The 18,447-nt window shown below is 40.6% G+C and overlaps 1 protein-coding gene across 1 annotated transcript in view; it reads left to right on the top strand.

Moving 5' to 3' along the window:
• Positions 1 to 3,092: 3,092 nt before the first annotated feature.
• Positions 3,093 to 18,447, top strand: part of atp1a1a.4 (ATPase Na+/K+ transporting subunit alpha 1a, tandem duplicate 4) — a 25,396-nt gene continuing 10,041 nt past the window's right edge. Inside the window, exons 1-14 of the mRNA XM_037696430.1 lie at positions 3,093 to 3,240; positions 3,558 to 3,668; positions 7,831 to 7,890; positions 10,265 to 10,366; positions 10,480 to 10,581; positions 10,659 to 10,772; positions 11,367 to 11,501; positions 12,486 to 12,603; positions 12,811 to 13,079; positions 13,163 to 13,471; positions 13,929 to 14,063; positions 16,013 to 16,205; positions 17,356 to 17,531; positions 17,633 to 17,769. Of these exons, the coding sequence (XP_037552358.1) occupies positions 3,229 to 3,240; positions 3,558 to 3,668; positions 7,831 to 7,890; positions 10,265 to 10,366; positions 10,480 to 10,581; positions 10,659 to 10,772; positions 11,367 to 11,501; positions 12,486 to 12,603; positions 12,811 to 13,079; positions 13,163 to 13,471; positions 13,929 to 14,063; positions 16,013 to 16,205; positions 17,356 to 17,531; positions 17,633 to 17,769 (1,973 nt within the window). The 5' untranslated portion in view covers positions 3,093 to 3,228. The remainder of the gene's footprint in view (positions 3,241 to 3,557; positions 3,669 to 7,830; positions 7,891 to 10,264; positions 10,367 to 10,479; positions 10,582 to 10,658; positions 10,773 to 11,366; positions 11,502 to 12,485; positions 12,604 to 12,810; positions 13,080 to 13,162; positions 13,472 to 13,928; positions 14,064 to 16,012; positions 16,206 to 17,355; positions 17,532 to 17,632; positions 17,770 to 18,447) is intronic.

Here is an 18,447-nt window from a genome sequence, read left to right as displayed (position 1 = left end):
ATATATATATATATATATATATATATATATATATATATATATATAAACAAAACAAAAGCATCTACATTATAAAGTGATGTAAAATACTGAAAACAAGATAAGTCTGCACTGTTTTTTGCCATGAACTTAGCAGTTGTTTATAATCCCTTAGAGAGGTCAAGGTCAAGAGCTTCAGAACTTTTTGCAAGGTGTTCCAGGTTACAGGAGTAGAGTAAGAGAAGGCCCTTTTGCCTAGTTTGGTCCGCACTGAGGGTACACTGCAAGTAATTATGTCCTGAGAGCGCACGCTGTAGCTGCACTCACAAAGTGACATGTAGGAGATGTATGAAGGCAGCAGACCAAGAAGTGATTTAAAGATGAAAATGTACCAGTGAGAGAGTCTGCGTGACGTTAATGATGTCCAGTTGACCAGTGAATACAGGGTGCAGTGATGGGTACGGTAGTTACAGCCAGTGATGAATCTTAACACACCGTGATAGACAGTGTCAAACATCTGCAGGGCGCTTGCAGGAGCGTTCTTGCGATTGATGTCACCGTAGTCAATGGAGGGAAGGAAAGTAGCAGTTACAATGCGTTTCCTAGCATTCAGAGTTAGACAGGATCTATTTCTGAAAAAGAAACCCAGTTTTACTTTCAATTTCTTTAGCAAGTTTTCGACTCCCACCCTGTCAACAAACATGCATGTTTTTGGTTTGTGGGAGGAAACCGGAATACCCGGAGAAAACCCACGCATTCACGGAGAGAACATGCAAACTCCACCCAGAAAGGTGCCTGGCCGGGATTCAATCGAGCGACCTTCTCGCTGAAAGGCGACAGCTCTACCAACTGCACCACTGTGCCGCCCATTACTAAAGCTCAAAATAATAATTTTGCTAGCTAAAATCAGAGTAGCAAAAAGCTATCTTAAAGCATTGAACCCTGGCTAGAAGTTAAAATAGTAAGATACTTGCTAAAATCTAAAAATGTCAATGGCATAGCTAAAAGCAGCTAAAGACTAAAGACTTAAAGTAGCAAAAGTAGTCAAGAACAGAACAAGTACGCTAAAACGGATACAGTCGTCCACTACATCGCAGTTCACTTATTGCAGCTTCGCTGTATCGTGGGTTTTTGAAACCTGATTTTTAATATCGTGTGTACTGTACATGAATTTCATCGTCATCATCTTCTAAGAGCATACAAAGTGTTTATAAGAGATTGGGAAAGGTAAGATAGTGGGAAAGGTTTGTAGGGTTTATGTAGCCTTAAACATATATAAGTAATAAATATAACGCTGCTACTTCGCAGATTTTCACCTGCGACAGGGTCTCTAGAACGTAACCCCTGTAACAGGTGAAGGATCACTGTACTGAAAAGATCTTAATGTGTTTCTGTGGGAAAAACATTACCGGTAGTTAATAAAGTTAGATATTTTAAAAAGTTTCAAAAACCAAATGCTATGGCACCATCTTATAAATGAGCTGAATATTTTGAGACATGAATGATTATAATAGCACAAAGTATGCAGTTAGGTTGTACGACGTAGGGTTGCAAAGAAACATATGGAAAATGGAAAAATAACAATTACAGCACCAAAAAAAGGTGCAAATATTGAATCAGCATGCACAGCACAGAGTGCTTTCATTCACTTTTTGTTCTAACATTTTCAGATTTTTTTTTTTACATTCATTCCTCCTGCTATCTCACAGCATTCCTCCCATTCACTCCTCATTTTTACATCACCTCCCCTCCCCTCCCACACTCCTTCATAGCTGAATGAGTACAAACAGTTGGGAGTTTACTCCAAACAACGGCCCCAGCCCCCACCACCCAGCCATCAAGGGTATTCTTCCTCTGTGTGTGTTTCAGCGAACAGGAAGAGCACTTCTCAGTTTCTTCAGGGTCACCAGTGTCCTTTCAGTTCCACCTTATGTATGTCTGACATTGTGCTTGAGTCGAGGTTCATAAAACTAATACAGGACTATTTTCTTTAAGTATTTTTCTGTTGCATACTTACAAATATATATATTTTTTAACCTTTTAGGTTTTCGGTACCATTCTGTTTGGCAGTGAACAGATTTTTTTTGTGCCCGTTCAAGGGCATAGTGTAGTAGTGTAGCGTCTCAGGAGTATAATGTTGCTTAATCATTCATTAAAAACCTTCCCAGTTAAACTTTATGGCTTTCTTCAGATTTCTGTTAACCACAAGAGCACTCAGGTGGGGCCTCCGGTCGCAGCTAAACTGAATAAAAAGCAGCTGGATTGACTAAAGTTACATCCGAACTCAGAAAAACAAGTTAAACGTGATTTTTTTTTCCAATACGTATTAATTAATACTAACCCTTAAGGAATCCATGGGCAGGTTTTAGGCATTATCAATATATAGTGGAGGGGAAAAGACTTCAGAATTGATGTCTTCTTACGTAGCAGGACACAATGACCTTAGCTAAATGCTTAGTGGAGTAATCCCACCAAATTCCACGTTATCTTTGTGATGAGTACCATAACAGTTTTATCCAGCCTGGTTCTGCTGTTTTCACTCAACACGTGGGAAAAAAGTCAGTTTTCAGTTTTTTCTCACCTTCTTTTCTCTCGGTTATTCAAACACAATCAGTCGGGTTCATCAGTCGCCTCCACAAATGGACTTTCACCTCTTTGACTATATTTTTATCTCTGTGTATCTCACATTCACAGCTTCGCTATCTTGACTTCTTTTTTTTTTTTTCCTGATCGTCCCTGTTTGCAGTGTAAACGAAGCACATGCAAGCTAAGATAGTGCGCACAGGGCTTCACCGGCATGCTTCCGGAGCTGTGAATGTGACAAACTGGAAACAAAAGAAGTGAAACTATGATTCAAGACGAAGTGAAACTATGATTCAAGACGAAAGAAAGGATGTAGAACAGTAACGCAAGGATATGAACAGTACAATGAAGTTGAGAAAAGTTCACTCGTCCCCGTTTGCTTGCGTTTCTCCTCCAACCTTACCTCCATGTTTGAATAGAACACCCTTCAACTCACCTGTCGAGTTTTGCCTTCCCTCCCCCTAGCCACTCCCCCAAAGGGCAGGTATGCTTCCAGCTGTAGATATAAAGGTATGCTAATGCCAAACAAAGCATCTTCTCCGCTCTGGAAGGAGGAAGACAGCAGGGCTGAGAGTGTGTGTGTGTGTGTGAGTGGAAAGAAAGAGGTGGAGTGGGGAAGCATTAAAAAACTACAGTTGGATTGACCACTCTCAGATTTGCACTGCAATCATGGGGTTTGGAGTAAGTATTGGACCTTTGTCACATGATCTGGTCTGGTTTAGGCTTTAGTAACAAACTGCGAGTTGAGTTGTACAGTGGTGGTTTGCCATGTTCAAGCCTTGTTCTGTAAATCTGCTGTGAGAAACGGTGAAATTTTCTGATCAAAAGCTTTCCGTTGCGATGTTTTCGCGACAATGATTAACGCACCTTTTAAGTGGCATGTTTGAACAGTGATAGAGAGGGCTCTGCGTCCTCTGCGCTTCCTTGCCTCAGAGCAATCTTCCCCACATGTTCAGTCTTATTCTGAGGCTTGTTTCGTTTCACTTTCTTCAACCCAGAAAGGAAAAGAAGATTACCATCTGGCTGCGACGTCCGAAGATCATGGCAAGAAAAACAAGAAACGCAAACAGAAGAAGGATATGGACGAACTTAAGAAAGAAGTTGACCTGGTGAGTGAACTTAAAAGCCCCTTTTTAAATACCTCTCTCTTTTGTGCTCAATGTAAATGATTGGTAAGTACCTTCCTCAACTTTGCTTCAAACTTAAGTTCCACTTCAGCTGAAGCAATGCAACTCTGTCACCACTGCTGCTTGCAGCAATTACACAGTCATGGCCAAGACAAAGCTCATGGATAGTCATGAGATGAAGCTGTCTGCCTCACGTTTCATACAGGTTGTTACTGACGCTGCAGCATATGCAAGACACATGTCATTAGAGTTCATAGCTGTAATCAACTTCCAAGGCACGTTGATCTGAGTTAGATTTTATTGCTGAAATGTTGGCTGGGATTCTGTAGACTGTGCCATTCTTCTACTAACAGTATATGTGTATTAACTTATTTATTAGATTGCTTTTATCTTGTAGCTGTTTTCAGCCTTACTAACATATATACATACTTTGCTGTCGCATGCATGTACTTACTGTAAATTCTTATAAAGCTACAGAATTGGATGCAGTCAGGTTTAAATGGGTGTGTAGATCAAAACGGGGCACGCAGTTGGTGTATTTTCATTCTAGTCAGGCTTTATGTTAGTGCCAAAGTCATTTTACCAAGGTCAAAGAAGAACTTGGTTAAGTTCACGACCATATCGATGACAAAGGATGAATCATTTCGTAGCTCCAATTTATAAATGCGTAATGTTTATATTTTGATGATTGAGTGCTATTTTTACTGAAATAGGAATGATTTTGCAAAACGGCAAATAGCTACTCAGTGAGTTCACCCAGTAGTGTCCTTCACAAGGTCATTTCGCAGGGTGGAGTCCAGTCTCACCTTCATCTCAGATTACCAATAACTTTAACAAGAGGTCATGTTAAGGTCTTTCTACTGGGTTAGTTTTCAGTTATTTAAAAACGACAACAAAAAAGCTTGTAAAGTGGATAATTTATATGTCTTATACATGTCAGTCAGCCTTCAGCTTGGATCTAAACTAACTTTAAAACATTTAGTTACACTGGCTAAAAGACTGACAGTTTTATATTGCAACTTTACTTTTTTAAATCTTGCAGCAATCCAATTCAACGTCACTCAGTAGGCTGATAGCTTTGAAAGTTATTTAGGTAATAAAACTCACATCTTGGTGACGTATTAATGATTATTGTCCTTTGACCATCTTAACTTGATCTCAAAGTCCTGCCGCCGCCGAAGGACATCTGAATGCCATAGCAACCATATCGCCAATCCACAGCGACACCTCCAGTTTAGCAGCGCTGTCTATAAATGTGCTTCTAAATTGAGGTTTTTGCCTGTAGAATATTTTTAAGTTTCAAAAATGATCAAGAATAAATCCAGGGTGTAACCCGCCTCTTGCACAGTGACTGCTGGATATAGGCACGAGTGACCCCCGCGACCCGGAAAGAAAGAAGCCTGTAAAGATAATGAATGGATGAATATCATTATTGATGGCTGATAAGCGTTGATGAACCTGCAACTTTAGCTTGAATTGTACATAAATAATCAAAGACTATTGAGAGTGGTAGAATACTGGTAGTAAAAAAAGTGCCTTTAGAGAAAAAATACAACTGACGTGTTAATCATTGTTGCCCCTTTATACAATAAAACTCAGTGAGCAAAGTCCAGCTAAAAACAATAAGAGCCATTCCCATAGCAACAACATGCAGCCGTGATCTGATGAGATGTGACAAAGTCTAAAAGAAAATGCTAAAAATAAGCCACATTCGAGTCTGTATCAAACAGCCCCATCCAAACATGATCAAAATGTGTCTGCAATATGAAAGCACGTGTGTAAATGTCCTCTACAAGCTTCGATAGAGTTGTGAACAGCAGCTCTAGTTTTGTGCGCGTGATAACAGATTATCCATCCTTATTTGTTGGTAAATGGTAAAAGGACTGTACTTATATAGCACCTTTCTATCCTATCAAGATACTCAAAGCGCTTTACACTAAATAATAAATAATAATAAATAAGTGCTTTGTGTTGTCATCATTGTATGTTCCCATACAATGGCGAAATTAGTTCTCTGCATTTAACCCATCACACCTGGTATGCATCCAGGTGGAGCAGTGGGCAGCTATGTAAGCGCCCAGGGAGCAATTAGGTGTCTTGCTCAGAGACACCACGACATGTGGGAATGGCTGGGGATCAAGCCTGGGACTTTCGGGTCCCGAGGCGGCTGCCTTGCCTCTACCCCATCTCGGCCCCCTACAATCTGTGCCCTCATTTACACATTCATACAGCACTCTACTAGGTCTCTAAAAAGAATAATCAGTGATTTATCACATTCATACACTGATGGGACACACATTGGAGGCAATGAGGGGTTCAGTGTCTTGCCCAGGGACACTTCGGCATGTGACTGCTGGTGGAATCGAAGCCCCAACTCTTGCAATGGAGTATGTCTGTTCTAACCACTCGGCCACAGCCACCCATGGCATGCTGATCATTTTTCTTCATGTTGATGGTGGTAGACAGAACCATGCAAGTGTTTCATCAAAGTTCACTCAGAAACTAGACAGATTGTTCATGGAAATACATCCCCAGATGGTCAAGCTTATTTTCTATGGAAGTTCTGCACTAGGAGCCGCAAGAGAGAGCACAGCTCATTTTCTCTTGATGGAATGGACTGTACTTATATAGCGCCTTTCTATCTTATCAAGATACTGAAAGTGCTTTACACTACAATCTGTGACCTCATTTACCCAGTCATACAGCACTCTACTAGATCTATATGAAGATCAGTGTTTATCACATTCATACACTTATGGGACACACATTGGAGGCAATGAGGGGTTCAGTGTCTTGCCCAAAGACACTTCGGCATGTGACTGCTGGTGGAATCGAACCTCCAACTTTTGCATAGGAGTATGTCTGCTCTAACCACACTGCCAGAACTGCCCCCAAGCTGAGTGGTATGTCGTGGTTTTGGGGGTAACAAAGTCATACGCATGGCCAAGTACGGTATACGATTTTGCAACCTGTGCCAATAAAAACAGGCTAGGATTTTCAAAAGCTGGCTCTTCAGAATCCAGCTCACTGGTCACTTGGTTGCAAACTCTCAAAATTAAGTGAAACTGCAATGAGAATTTTGTCCATTGTCTTGCAATTTGTCCTCAATTTGGAGTCACCGATCACTCTCCAACATCTGCAGCCCTGTGAGATACCACATGAAGCCACCTTTGCAGCTCACTTACAGGTAGTTTTGCTGTGTGAGGCTTTGTGTGCAGTTTTTATAGAACATCTCTTTTTGGGATCATCATCTAAAATACACTGGAATTTTTTTTTTTTCTCATTGTAGGTGTTTTTTTTATTAAATATAAAATGGTGTGTAGGCACATGAATGTGTCAGCCTTTCAGGTTGTTAGGTTAGCATTTTAAACGTCACTATTAACTTTGTAAATAAAGCAATTGCTGCTGGAAGATAACTTTTTGAATATGAGCATTTAATAACCATGTAGTATTCAGCTGCAAGTGTGAAAATGCAGCCAGGTGAAGTCTGTCAGAAACCAGAGTACTGGTATTACTCTAAGGCTCTAGGCTCTAAGGGGTTCCCAATCCTAGTCCTTGAGGAACACCATCCTGCATGCTTTAATTGTTTCTCTGCTCTGACACACATGCTTTTAATAAATGGGTGATTGACAGGCTTCTGCAGAACACAGGGAAGTAATAAATAATTGAATCAGATGTGTTGGAGCAGAGAAACAACTAAAACATGCAGGATGGCGTTCCTCAGGGACCATGGTTGGGAGCCACTGCTTTAAGGAGCAAACATCTGTGTTGTAACTTGACCTGATCTGACTGAATGGAGGTTTTGCGTGCATTAAAGTGACAGTTTGGACGACATAACTGAACTCACCGCCGCATGTGTTTGACTACTACTTTTCAATCATCAGGTTTTTTTTAGTTGTACACAAACATTTGACTAATCTTAAAGTCACTGTGTGGGCCTACATGCTTAATAATCCTGATCAGCTGGGCGATTTTATTTTTTTTCTTTATTGTCTTTCTCTGGAGCACACGCCAACACATTCTTTAATCCTCAGAGGAGATAATATCTGGGGCTTGAAAATGACAGGGATTTCAGCTTGTTTGACGCAAAGTCTGTCAATCTCATTCTGTTTTTTCTCTCTGTTTTTTCTCTCTCTCTCCGTAGGATGATCACAAGCTGACAATGGATGAACTTCACAAAAAATACGGGACGGACTTAACCAGGGTGAGCGCTCCACACATGCTTGGAGGGTAGATAAGGCCAGAAGACGGAGAAAGATCTCAAAGTTCAAGCTCAGGTCAAAAGCCCAGAGACGTACTGTACAGGAAGAGAACTTCCTTGCGTCATCAGAACATAGTCCCCCTGCACTGACAAGGCTAATAAATGGGAAAATGTTTTGTACTTTTGGTGAAGTAGCACTTTAAAATGTCAACCTGCACAGAAAGAAAAACACTCGGCTGATACGCGCTCAACTGAAGCCTATATGATAGTTTCTAAAACAAATACGTAATTTAAGAAGACGAGTCTTGTTGACGTTCCTCAGGGCCAGAAAAATAATAACACTTTGGATTTCTTTCCATTTAAACATACTGTAAGAAAATGTGACCTCATCTTGGCGTACACGTTGCTCATCACTAACAACATGATGCTTTCTTCCCCTGATCTCACAGTCTGTTATTTGCCACAAGATGTATAATTATAAGAAGATGCTGTCATTTTCAGATTAGCGCGCTCTTTCTTCCCATAGCTGGGCTTTCGTTTGTTTTCCTGTCAACGATAATCCTCGTGGGGGGTATTCCACGAAGGAGATTTGAAAACCTCTTAACTGTAAACTTTAAGTTGATATTATTTTACATTTTATTCGTATCTGTTTGATTGACTAAACATGGATGATCTATGACTTCCGGCGGTAGGAGACATGTAGAAACTCAGGGTTTCTTATAGAAAACTTTCCAGTGAGCTATCTAACAAAGTTAAGTCAGGTCCTCTGGACGGATAACAAATAAAAAAAAACTTGTTGAACCGTTTCGTATTTTATCCAAAAGACTGTCAATTCAAGGTGCTCGTTCTTATAAATCTCCCCTTCTCAAAGTGGATCAGCCAGTTTGTTGTTGACATCCAAACCATCCTTCGGTTCAGTTTATTTATATAGCGCCAAATCACAACAGAAATGAAACATTCACATACATATAAAATCAGTTATTTATCTAAGGAGCCAACAGATTGCTTTGAGTTTTCACTTCATCGCAGTCTCCCATCCTAAGCAAGCTTCAAGGCAACAGTGGAAAGGAAAAACTCCCTCAAACCTCCAGCAGATCCAGGCTCAGGACAAGCGGACATCTGCTTTGACCGGCTGGGTTTGAGAGGACAGGAATGAGAAAATGGACACACAATGGATGGAGGATGGAGGCCATCAGGTTTTCTTTAGGAGGGGGGAAAAAAAACAGAAATCACATGTTAAGATAATCATCAGGCCATGACTCTGCGGTCTACATTCATCTGCAGGCCTGCGGTCACTATTTCAGGGATGAAGATGTTCACATCCTTGATAATAATAATAATGTGTTATGGATTGTCATCACTGTACTGCATGTTCGTATACAATGGCGAAATTGGATTTCTGCATTTAACCCAGCCACCACCAGGTGGAGCAGTGGGCAGCTATTGAAGGTGTCCGGGGAGCACTTGGGGATAGGGTGTGCTGCTCAGAGACACAACGAGATGTGCAATGACTGGGGGTCGAATCCGGGACTTTCGGACTCTACACCATCTCGGCCCCCTTGATAGAGAGGAACAATGGTTTGAGAGAGGAGTGAAGGAGGCCATCTTTGTGAAAAGAAACCGTCATCATTAAACAGAGGTGGAGGCCTCCGTGTCCTATTGTCGCCTTCTTACAATGCTGTTATTGCTAGTGTCACTCTGTGAATAGCAAGCAGCCATCAGGGCACTAACGATCAGTCATTAGGCTGATGGTCCTCCTATATCATGTGAACAGCTAGTTCTGGATGTCACCAGCAAACTGGTTGATCCACTTTGAGAAGGTGCTATTTACAAGACTGAATTTATTGCAGCTCCTTAGGCTGACGACGTATTTTGGATAAAAGACGAAACATTTCAATTTTTTTTTAATCCGTCCACAAGACCTGACTTAATTTTGTTAGATTTTTTTTACCTGGATTATTGAGCATGCATCAGGATATTCCAATGAGCTAGTTTATTTTGTAAACTAGACTTTCAGACTCATTTATTTCTCTTTCCCGGTCGTTAAACTCAAGAGTTTCCATAAACTCAGAGTAAACTTCCTCATCGTTTTCACAAGACCTTCTTTCCGCAACAGCCGCCTGAGGTACAAGAAGTGTTTACCCAAATAAGACTCGTCAGTAAAATTGGTGACATCTATGTCTTTCATCATGGGTTTTTAATTTTTATAAACAAGTACAGGTTTATAGGACATGATAAAGCCTGATCCCTCAGGTTTTTCTCTTCAGCATTAGGGAAAACTAAAAATATTTCCTCAACCCAACTATTACTGTCTTTTCTTGTCAGCCTGCCAAAGATAACAGCAACAACAATCTCCTCACCTTCTGTTTCCTTGTAGGGTCTTTCCTCTTCCAGAGCAAAAGAGATTCTGGCCCGGGATGGTCCAAATGCCTTGACGCCTCCTCCCACAACGCCTGAGTGGGTGAAGTTTTGCAAACAGGTAAGGTTTAATGTCGGTGTGCCACAATTTTAATATTCAAATGGTAAATTCAAGTGGGTTTTGCTGCAGGCAGTGAAACCGTCAGAGGTTTAAATATTGAATTTTGTGTCCAGCTGTTTGGTGGTTTCTCCATGCTGCTGTGGATCGGTGCCATCCTCTGCTTCCTCGCTTACAGTATTCAGGCTGCCTCAGAGGACGAACCTGCAAACGACAACGTAAGAAGCTCCATGACGGGAAAGTGGTATTTCTTGATACCTCCAAAGATGAACTAATCAGTTCTCTCCCTCTGCAGTTGTACTTGGGTATTGTGCTGTCTGCTGTCGTCATCATCACTGGTTGCTTCTCCTACTACCAAGAAGCCAAGAGCTCCAAGATTATGGAGTCCTTTAAGAATCTGGTCCCACAGGTGAAGCTTTTCATCATTTACAGTAAGGGATGCACAATATTATCGGCATGGTATCGGTATCGGCCGATATTAGCGATAAAGTTAAATGTTGGACATCAGCCATTCCATCAAAATAACTCACCGATATAAAAGACTTCTGTTTAAAGTTAATTTTTAATTTAAGAAGCTGTCAAGTATATCTATTAATGCACTACTACTTATACACTTTTCACTTGTTGCTTGTGAACAGGTTGAGTTAAGGTTTGTGAAAATGAGTAAATTTGACATTAAACACAGTCCAAGTTGAAGTGTTGCATCATTTTCAGCCCCCTTTTTGTCATCTGCATTTGGTAGCAGGCTAAACTGACAAAGACCATGCAGAATAATGTAGTATTTTAATTCCACAGCAGAGAAAGCTTTGTAGTCTCTGTAAGTAAGTCTAGGTAAAAAATATCAGTATCGGTTATCGGCCAAATAAGTTTTAACATATCGGATATCGGCCAAAAATCCAATATTGTGCATCCCTAATGCTATTAGACAGTCAGTTCATTGGTTTCATTAAAATATGAATTTTACTTGAACGCTCAAACCTACTTTTTATCCTTGATTTGACAGCAAGCCCTGGTTGTCCGTGACGGTGAGAAGAAGAGTCTGAATGCAGAGGAAGTGGTAGCCGGAGATTTGGTGGAGGTGAAAGGAGGAGACAGGATACCTGCTGACCTCAGGATCATCTCTGCTCATGGCTGCAAGGTTTGGCAGGCGCTCTGAAACAACAGTTGTAGATTTCATTGTTTATTTTTCTTATTGTGTGAATGTTTATGAAGTATCTGTTGTGATCCATTTTTCTTCTGTGCGTTTTTCGGCATCGTTCTCATTCCACAATTTTTGCGCTATTTCGACAAATCATAATCAAAACGTTCGGCTCGTTCGGGAGAAGGGTGCTGTCTCTTTTGACATTGGTGCAACTTCAGCTTTTTGAAATATTTAGCCTTTTCTGCCAATTTTTCCCTCCATAGAAAATGAATTGATCTCATTTTACCTCCTTCATATCTTTAGATCTGTTTACAGCCTTTTACTGCTCCTTTCACATTTCCGTTCAGCTTCTTTGTGCAAATTTAAACTTTTTTCCCCAGATACTTTCAGCTAATTGAATCAGTTTTGTTATCCTTTCTAATTCTTTCTGCTAACTGCAACATTTTTGTGCTTCTGCAAATTTCTTTCTGCTCCTTTCAGCTGATTTCTGCAAGTGTCAGCTTTTTCTGCTATTTCAGCTACTATTTAGCTGTTTTATGCTATTTTTGGCTTTTTCCATCTAATTCCACATTTTCTTGTTCATTTCAGCTCTTTCTGCTTGCTTTTGGTAGTTTAAGCTTCTTTCTGTCTTTTCAGCTACTTTTGAGCTATTGTTTTGCTAATTTCAGCTTCCTTTTTTTTTAGCTAATTTCATAATTTCTGTGCTCATTTCTGCTTATTTAAATCTAATTCAGCAAATATGTGTTATTTCTACTTTCTTCTAGTAATTTAAGCTTGTTCTTCCTTTTCAGCTAAAATTCAGCATGTGTTTAGCTAATTTCAGCTGTTTTTCAGCAAGTTCTTCAGCAATATGCATTCACACTGCATTTTCGCAAGAAATGCAATTTCTCTGGTTTATACTGTCTTCAGTATATCATATCATTCTTTATCTTACGTCCTACCTCTTACCTCATCAGTCAATGGCATCGTCTTCATTCTCAGGTGGACAACTCCTCCCTGACTGGTGAATCTGAACCTCAGACCCGTTCCCCAGACTTCTCCAACGAGAACCCCTTGGAGACCAGGAACATTGCGTTCTTCTCCACCAACTGTGTTGAAGGTACAGGACAAGCAGCTGCAAATATAACCCTCAGTTTTACATTGAATTAGATTGTTTTAGCAGGCAGTATATCCAGCCATACGTGTCACAAAAGATGATCTATAATAATTTTTACTCAATGATGAAAAAAAGAAAAGTTGATGAAAAGTGGCATTAGATTGTTTAGGTTTCATTATCCCTTAAAAAATATATTTCTTTCCTTTTCAGGAACTGCCAGAGGTATCGTCATCAACACTGGAGACCGTACCGTCATGGGTCGTATCGCCACTTTGGCTTCCAGTCTCGAAGGAGGCAAAACTCCCATTGCCATCGAGATCGAGCATTTCATCCACATCATCACGGGTGTTGCAGTCTTCCTGGGTGTTACTTTCTTCATCCTTTCCCTTATCCTTGGATATGGGTGGCTGGAGGCCGTCATCTTCCTGATTGGTATCATTGTTGCCAACGTGCCAGAAGGTCTCCTGGCTACCGTCACTGTGAGTCTGGGTGTTTTTATATGTCCCTTAAAGCTCCTGAATGTGTCTCAGCTGTTAGCTGACCCAAGTAAATCCCCCTCCAGGTGTGTCTGACTCTGACTGCCAAGCGTATGGCCAAGAAGAACTGCCTGGTGAAGAACCTGGAAGCTGTAGAGACGCTGGGCTCCACCTCCACCATCTGCTCAGACAAGACCGGCACCCTGACCCAGAACAGGATGACGGTGGCCCACATGTGGTTCGACAACCAGATCCACGAGGCCGACACCACGGAGAACCAGAGCGGCACCTCCTTCGACAGAAGCTCCGCCACCTGGGCGGCCCTGGCCAGAATCGCCGGACTCTGCAACCGTGCCGTCTTCCTGGCAGAGCAGAGCAACATTCCCATTCTGAAGGTGAAAACGAGCTCTAGTTTCTTATCTTGTTCGGAAACCACCAGGCCAAGCAGAAATGTTTCCCCTTAAAGCATCCAGTTAAATTTGATAGTACTGCATACACAGATGAATTTACAGACTCGGAAGTGACTGTAGGAATTGATGTAGCATTTTCACTTGGCGAGGAGTATTTTTTGGATCTAACAAACTACAAGTGCTGCCAAACTCTACAAGAAAATCTTTATTAAAAGCATCCTGCATAATTAAATGTTTTCAGAGTTATATGGCTGAGACTTGAGCACAGCAGACTCTCTGACTTATTAGATATACATAAATTAAATAGTAGACGGTACATTTGATCAAACTATGATGACGGAATTAAATGTGTCTGGAGAGGCTCTTTATTTTAAAAGTACGTGAAATAATCAATGACTTGGATGAAATTTCTGTTCTGACTCTTTTTCTTCAAACCTCTCAGCGAGACGTGGCCGGTGACGCCTCAGAAGCTGCCTTGCTCAAGTGTATTGAGCTGTGCTGCGGGTCCGTGAAGGACATGAGAGACAAATACCCCAAAGTTGCTGAGATTCCTTTCAACTCCACCAACAAATACCAGGTAAATTAAACGTCTTGCATTCCTTGAAAGAATGCACATCACCGGCATTGCAGCGTTTTAGACTAACATTATTGTGACAAATTATGGAGTTGTACCTCTTCTACTCAAGCCTTGAAAATAACATACATTCACATGATCTTCTTGAATGATCTGTTAGCGCTATGGGTTGCGAATGACTGTCATCTACTACCACGTAAAATATGAGCTCAGTGTTTGTGAAATTGGCAGAGTTGTAGCCATTTTTTGTGGTTTCTAAGGTTAGTTGGCTATGGTGCCCATCGTAAATCAAGTTGAGCCCAGAAATTAATCTGCTGTAGATCCATTGATTGCTTTCTGAAAGTTTTGTTAAATTATTTCAACTGGTTCATGAGATGTTTTGCTAAGAGACAGAGTTGATTCTAATAGTTAATGACAAAGTTTTCAACACAGATCTTGTGCATACCATACCATACAACTTTTTTTTTATAAAGCATTGAAAACGGCAACAACGCCAAGAAAACAAGCAAAGAACACAGGATAAAATACATAGATCCAAATAGGTAAAGATAAGAACTAAATGATTAACATTATAGAACACAGACAAGTTCAAATCAACTTACACATTGTCAAAGGCCAGGGAATAAAAGTGAGATTTAAACGAGATTTAAAAACGGTGAGAGTAAGTCGGTGTAAGTCATTCCACAGTTTTGGACCTGCAACAGAGAAGGCCCTGTCACCTCTGAGCTTAAAACGAGTTCCTGGAACCAATAAAAACATCTGGTCTGCTGACCTCAGAGAGCGCTGTGGGACGTATGGCTGCAGCAGATCAGCAAGATGGGAGGGGCCAGAACTGTTCAGAGATTTAAAAACATACAGAAGGATTTTAAAATTAATTTGAAAGCGAACTGGGAGCCAGTACAGGGAGGCCAAAACTGGAATAATGTGCTCTCTTTTGCCTGTACCAGTTAAAAATTGGGCTGTGGCATTTTGGACCAGTTGTAAACGTGCACTAAAGGTCTGACTGATTCCAAAAAGAAGCACATTGCTGTAATCGAGCCTGGATGTTATGAAAGCATGTATTATTGTCTCAACTTTACTTTTGGACAGTATGGGCAATCAGTTAGTACTCAGAGTATAAGTTGAGAATAGGCCTGTCACGATAACAAATTTTTCTGGGTGATTAATTGTCCCAGAAATTATTGTTATAAACAATAATATTGTTTGAAATTTGACAATATTTAGTCATTATTGTCAAATTTAAGAAGAAATGTTGGTAAATTTTTGTGTGCAGTACCTTTTTTGACCACTTGATAGCAGTATAAGACTGTTTGAACTGAAGGATGGATAGTGAGGGAGCGAGCAGCATGTCTCTTTAAGAACAATGAGAGGCTTTAAATAAAATATCAGTAAACAAGTTCTCGGCTTCTTTTTGCAGAGAAAAACAACTTTTTACACAAAGGCACGGGTTTTAACTGTAAATTTTGGAGCCTCGACAAGACGGAGATTTTTTCCCGAGGTCGGCCTGTTAGCTTAGCTCGTAGCTTAGCTTCTCAGCTTAGCTGCTTTTAACGATCCAAAAACGCAATTTTGGACAATTAAAACAGATTTTAATGAGAAAAGAGAAAGGGAGGGGTCAGTGAAGAGCACCGGAGTTGAGCTTTTTTTGTCATCCAGTGTCTTCAGTAGAAAGAGAGAGACTCGAAGAAACGATAAAGCCGGTAAATGAAAATGAGGTCGATAATTTTCATTCATCATGCAATTAATTGATTTATTGTTTATTACGACAGGCCTAGTTGAGAATAACTTTGGACTTACCAGTAGACCAGAATTTACACCAATATCTGTACAAAGGCCTGATTTGTAGCCGTTTTCGCATTTGCTCAGGCAGATTAACTGCGGCTTAGTTTTGGTTGTATTTTTACATTTGCTTCAAATAATATTAAGACAAATTGTGTTTTCCCTTGTCTTAGCTCTCCATCCATAAGAACACAACTCCTGGAGAATCCAAGCACATACTGGTGATGAAAGGAGCCCCGGAGAGGATTTTGGACCGCTGCTCCACTATCATGGTGGCGGGCAAAGAGCAGCCTCTGGACGAAGAAATGAAAGATTCCTTCCAGAACGCCTACGTGGAGCTGGGAGGACTTGGAGAGCGAGTGTTGGGTATGTCATATAGAACTGACAAGTGTTGCTCGAAGGGAACACATTTCCCCTGTTAAACATCACTATACTGGCTGCCACTAATGTTCAGAACTCATTTAAAGATCCCTTTTGTCACGTTATCACACGAACGGCTTGGCACCATGTTATTTTCAAGAGCTCCTTAATGTCTCACAAGAACTTCCAGCTCTCAGCAGGTTTACTTCTTGTTCCAGGAACCTCTCAAATGAAACCGTAAGGTAGAGCCTTTAGTTTGTAAGCCCTTTTCCTCAGGTCTCTTTGTTTAAAGCTCAGCTAAAAGGCTTACCTCTTTGGTAGAGCTTATACTTAAACTGTAGTTTATGCTTTTATTATTTGCCTGTGTTGTACAAACACACTTGTTTCTCTGTGCTAGATCCTTTAGATTTTAGCTGATAGTTTTACAACATAATTTATGAAAAAGTTGGGACATTGTGTAATGTTTAAAATATAAACGATATATAATGATTAGCAAATCTCATAAATCCGTGTTTTATTCGCAGCGGACCATCGTTACATATCAAATACTTGAAGTACTGGAAATAATAAAGTAAAATTGAAGTTTACTCAAAAAGGTTGGGGCTGTAGAAGTTAGCAGTACAGAAAATAAACGGCAACAAGTCAGTAAGTGGACTGTGTATAAAAAGAACATTTTGGAGAGGTTGAGTCTCTCAGAGGTAAAGATGGGCGGAGGTTTAGCAATCTGTGAAAATCTGTTTAAAATGGACTGAGGCAAAGTAGACAACTGTTCTGTGGTCAGACAAAGCAGACATGACTCTACATCCTCAGAGTAAAGCGGAAAGAGACCATTGAGCCCGTTATCAGCACTCATTTCAAAAGCCTGCCTCTCTGGTGGTATGGGGGTGCATTAGTGTCTCTGACATTGGCAAATGGCACATTTGGAAAGCTTCAAGTCAAAAAAGTATTTACATGTGCCTTTCCAGACCTCTTTTTCAGGGAAGGCCTTGCATATATCTACTGTTTTACAAATTTTAATCTGATGTTTCATGTTTACACCTGCTTGTTTTTACATCTGTTGGATTTGTCTACCTGGATTATTGAGCATGCATCAGGATACTCTGAATAAATGTATTTGAGTTGACTTGCTAAACGTCGTTCTTCTTTTCTCGATCAGGTTTCTGCCATTTCCACCTGCCTGATGACCAGTTCCCAGAGGGCTTTGCTTTTGACACAGACGAGGTGAACTTCCCCACTGAGAAGCTGTGCTTCATCGGCCTCATGGCCATGATCGACCCTCCTCGTGCTGCCGTGCCAGACGCTGTGGGCAAATGCAGGAGCGCTGGAATCAAGGTCTTTCTGCGTTTCTAAAATAGTCAAAATCAAAAACCCTACGAGACTTCGTGAACTTAAGAACACTGAGCTGAGGTTGTTTTATTTCCTCTTCCTCTCAGGTTATCATGGTCACAGGTGACCATCCTATCACAGCCAAGGCCATCGCTAAAGGTGTGGGCATCATCTCTGAGGGCAACGAGACCGTTGAGGACATTGCAGCTCGTTTGAACGTTCCACTGTCAGAGGTCAACCCCAGGTGAGTTTGACTATCAAGGCTCATGTCTCTTAAACCATTGGACACATTTTAATGAAGCTTTCAGGAAATAATCGCTGGTTGTACAGCTATAGCTGATGGATTGTTGGTGTCAACCCAATTCAAGATGGCTGCCACAACTGATCAGCCTTAGCTAAACACAAAAGTCCTTCTAACTCAGCCGTTTTTACAGACACTGAGCAAAAATTTACTTTAGAAGTTGTTGAGAGTCGTCGACAACACAACACTTGTGTTATTGTCAGCAGCTTTAAGTGTTGCTGTTTTTTTTATCAGCAAGCTCAGTTTAGAGACTCATGGATAGATTAAAACCTCTGTCATCCTGGGCAGGAAGCTCATCAGTAAAGTTATTAGTGTTGATTTCATCACACGTTATGTTGCAGTAGAAAACACATTTTGTACAACTGTGGTTCAATGGCTACAATAAAACTTTTTTTTTAAAAAACAAGGTTTTTAATTTGTACTATGATTACTGTATGGTAGTCTCTCGTTTATCACGGGGGATCCGTACCCTGAAGCCTTGCGATAAGTGGAAAAACTGAAGTAGGAATAGTACTAAAAGTAGTAAGTAGTAGTTTATTTTAGTATTCAAAAACAATATATATATATCTATATCTATCTATCTATCTATCTATCTATCTATCTATCTATCTATCTATCTAT

Source organism: Nematolebias whitei, chromosome 23, assembly GCF_014905685.2.
Source record: "Nematolebias whitei isolate Nwh7 chromosome 23, NemWhi1, whole genome shotgun sequence".
Classification (NCBI taxonomy): Eukaryota; Metazoa; Chordata; class Actinopteri; order Cyprinodontiformes; family Rivulidae; genus Nematolebias; species Nematolebias whitei.
Note: the sequence above shows the minus strand (reverse complement) of the source record. Positions and strands in the feature narration are given on the sequence as shown.